This window comes from Pan paniscus, chromosome X (genome assembly GCF_029289425.2).
Source record: "Pan paniscus chromosome X, NHGRI_mPanPan1-v2.0_pri, whole genome shotgun sequence".
Lineage (NCBI taxonomy): Eukaryota > Metazoa > Chordata > Mammalia > Primates > Hominidae > Pan > Pan paniscus.
The window spans coordinates 71,832,718-71,836,679 of NC_073272.2; the positions used below are offsets into that span (position 1 = coordinate 71,832,718).

The following is a 3,962-nucleotide window of genomic DNA, read 5'->3' on the forward strand; positions in this document are numbered from 1 at the left end:
TCTAATAAGCCCTCATCAGAATCTTGGTTTTTTCTAGCCTGCTCTTCCAAATTCTTCCAACCTCTGCCCATTACCCATTTCCAAAGCTGCTTCCACATTTTTGGGCATTTCTTATCACCAACACTGTACTTCTCAGTATCAATTTTCTGTCTTAGTCTGTTTTGTGTTGCTATAAAAGAATACCTGAGTTTTTCCGTCCACTACCCCCATCCCCCCAGCACCACTTTGGCTGCACTGCGCTCACTCCGAGCTCTGGGCTCCTGCTAATCTAGCGCCGCCATTGTCTCCCTTCAGCCGTCATCATGATTATCTACTGGGACGTCATCAGCCACAGTGAGATGTTCTCTGACAGTTACATGAGCCAGGAAATTGCAGACGGGCTGCGCCTGGAGGTGGAAGGGAAGATAGTCAGTAGGACAGAAGGTAACATTTTTGACTCGCTCATTGGTGGAAATGCCTCCGCTGAAGGCCCTGAGGGCAAAGGTACCGAAAGCACAGTAATCACTGGTGTCGATAGTGTCATGAATCATCACCTGCAAGAAACAAGCTTCACAAAAGAAGCCTACAATAAGTGCATCAAAGATTACATGAAATCAATCAAAGGCAAACTGGAAGAACAGAGACCAAAAAGAGTAAAACCTTTTATGACAGGAGCTGCAGAACAGATCAAGCACATCCTTGCTAATTTCAAAAACTACCAGAAAACATGAATCCAGATGGCATGGTTGCTCTGCGGACTACTGTGAGGATGGTGTGACCCGATATATGATTTTCTTTAAGGATGGTTTAGAAATGGAAAAATATTAACAAATTTGGCAATTACTTTGGATCTATCACCTGTCATCATAACTGGCTTCTGTTTGTCATCCACATAACACCAGGACTTAAGACAAATGGGACTGATATCATCTTGAGTTCTTCATTATTTTGACTGATTTATTTGGAGTGGAGGCATTGTTTTTTAGAAAAACATGTCATGTAGGTTGTCTAAAAGTAAAATGCATTTAAACTCAAAAAAAAAAAATACCTGAGACTGGGTAATTTAGAAAAACAATAGATTTCTTTATCTTGTGGTTCTATAGGCTGAGAAGTTCAAGGGCATGGCCCTGGTTTCTGGCAAGGGCTTTTGTGCTGTGTCACAACATAGTGGAGAAGGTCAAAGAGAAAGTGGACACATGCAAAGAGGGGAAAACCTGAGTGGCATCCCGGCTTTATAACAACCCACTGTCACAGGAACTAATCCATTCCTGAGAGAACTAATCCAGTCCTGTGAGACTGAGAATTCACTCACTCCTGCAAGACTGCCACCAAGCCATTCATGAAGGATCCATCCCCATGACCCAGACACCTCCCACTAGGACCCACCTTCCAACATTTGGGGATCAAATTTCAACATGAGTTTTGATGGAGACAAATAAACCACATCCAAACCATAGCACAGGGACTGCTAAATACCCCAACAACAGAAATAGAAAGCTCCCCTAAACACCTTCTTTAACTGAGACCTGGCTGTCTCCTGAGAACCCCACTTCGCCTGTAGGCCTCTCCTCAGAGATTCTTTCCCTCCCCCAAATACTTCTGCATCTGGAGGTGGAGTGGGCCCCTTCTTTGCTCCCCACTGCACCTTCCAGACCATGACCGCTGTACCTCTCAGGCACTTCCCTCCATTCTATCCTTTTGCCCACCCCCTAGTCTTGCCCAAATCCAAATCACTTCAACATTCATGTGAAAGATCTATCCCACTTCCCACACTTCTTGTTTCTTCAGCCTACTCACCTCTGTTGCCCTCCCTTTCTGCTCCAGTCACTTACTCTCAGGGCCCCAAGTGGATCTTGCGATGGCCCAGAACTGCTGCACCACTGAAATCTTAACTTCAATCCCCACAACCTCACATCTTTCTAACTTTCCCATCTGATTACTTCATTACACTGTTCAGCTTTGTTGAGACTTGTATGAGCTCATCACAAAAGAAGAAATCCCAATGTCCAATAAACATGGAAAGGTGCTTAACCTCATCTACTGTCAGGGAAATGAAGAATGAGGGAGAATGGGGCATGAGGAAGGAGCATGAGAAAACTTTTTGAGGTAATAGATGTGTGCATTATCTTGATCGTGGCTCTGGTTTCAAGGATGTTTACTAATCAAATCGTCACTTAAAACGTGCAGTTTGTTGTACATCAATTATATATCAATAAAGTTGTAAAATATACACACACGTATGGCCCGGTGCAGTGGCTCACACCTGTAATCCCAGCACTTTGGGAGGCCGAGGTGGGTGGATCACCTGAGGTCAGGAGTTCGAGACCAGCCTGACCAACATGGAGAAACCCCATCTCCACTAAAAATACAAAATTAGCTGGGCATGGTAGTGCATGCCTGTAATCCCAGCTACTTGGGAGGCTGAGGCAGGAGAATCGCTTGAACCCGGGAGGCGGAGGTTGCAGGGAGCCGAGATCGCAGCATTGCACTCCAGCCTGGGAAACAAGAGCGAAACTCCGTCTCAAAAAAGAAAAAAAAAGTTATACACACACACACACCAACAACATACCATTTCACATATGCCAGACTGGCAAATTTTTTAAAGTCTGATGATAATTAGTGTTGAGGAGCAGAGACCCTCATACACTGCTGATGGGGCTATTGATTGGTTCAACAACTTGGGAAAACAATTTGTCATTATCTATTAAAATTGAAGATACACATCTCCAAGAACCCAGCAATTCCATTCCTAGGTATATATCCTACAGAAAAGTGTACATAGCTTTACTGAAAGATATATAGGCCAGGCGCAGTGACTCACGCCTATAATCCCAGCACTTTGGGAGGCTGATGTGGGCAGATCACCTGAGGTCAGGAGTTTGAGACCAGCCTGGCCAATATGGCGAAACCCCGTCTCTACTAAAAATACAAAAAAAAAAAAAAAAATATATATATATATATATATAGCTGGGATTACCGGCGTGGTGGCACGTGCCTGTACCCAGCTATTCAGGAGACTGAGGCAGGAGAATCGCTTGAACCCGGGAGGCGGAGGTTGCAGTGAGCTGAGATCACACCACTGCACTCCAGCCTGGGCAACAGAGCGAGACTCCATCGCAAAAAAAAAAAAAAAAAAAAAGAAAGAAAGAAAGAAAGATATATAAAGGTTCAAAGCATCATTATACATAACAGCCCTAATTGGAAACAATCCAAAAGTCCATCAAGAGCAGAATGAATAAATTGTGGAATGCTATACAGAAACGACAATTAAACTACAGCCACGGCCAGGCTCCGTGGCTCACGCCTGTATTCCCAGCACTTTGGGAGGCTGAGGCGGGCGGATCACCAGGTCAAGAGTTAGAGACCAGCCTGGTCAACAGGGTGAAACCCCATCTCTACTGAAAATACAAAAATTAGCCAGTCTTGTTGGCAGGCACCTGTAGTCCCAGCTACTCAGGAGGCTGAGGCAGGAGAATCGCTTGAACCCGGGAAGCAGAGGTTGCAGTGAGCCAAGACTGTGCCACCGCACTCCAGCCTGGGTGACAGGGTGAAACTCCGTCTCAAAAAAAAAAAAAACCTACAGCCACACACAACATGTATAAATCATGCAAGTATGAAGTTGAGTGAAAGAAGACACAAAGGAATACATACAGTGTGATTCCATTTATATAAAGTTCAAAAACAAGCAAAACTAAATTATTGTTTAGGAATGCACATATAGCTAGGTGCATGGCTCTGCCAGTAGTCCCAGCACTTTGGGAGGCCGAGGCAGGTGGATCACTTGAGCCCAGGAGTTCAAGACCAACCCAGGCAATGTGGCAAGACCTCCATCTCTACCAAGAAAAATACATTATTTAATATATTTTAAAAAGTGAATGCACATGTAGATGATAAAACTAAAGAAAAGCAAGGCTGGGCACTGTGGCTCACACTTGTAATCCCAGCACTTTGGGAGGCCAAAGCAGGAGGATCACTTTGAGGCA

At 44.5% G+C, this 3,962-nt stretch overlaps 1 protein-coding gene across 1 annotated transcript; it reads left to right on the top strand.

Annotated features, from left to right (window-relative positions):
• Positions 1-234: 234 nt before the first annotated feature.
• LOC100990752 (TPT1-like protein) lies at positions 235-1,024 on the top strand. The gene is given in 3 exon segments (XM_063601970.1): positions 235-696; positions 699-731; positions 734-1,024. Coding segments are annotated over 3 exon segments (501 nt in total). The 5' UTR covers positions 235-302; the 3' UTR covers positions 808-1,024.
• The last annotated feature ends 2,938 nt before the right edge of the window (positions 1,025-3,962 follow it).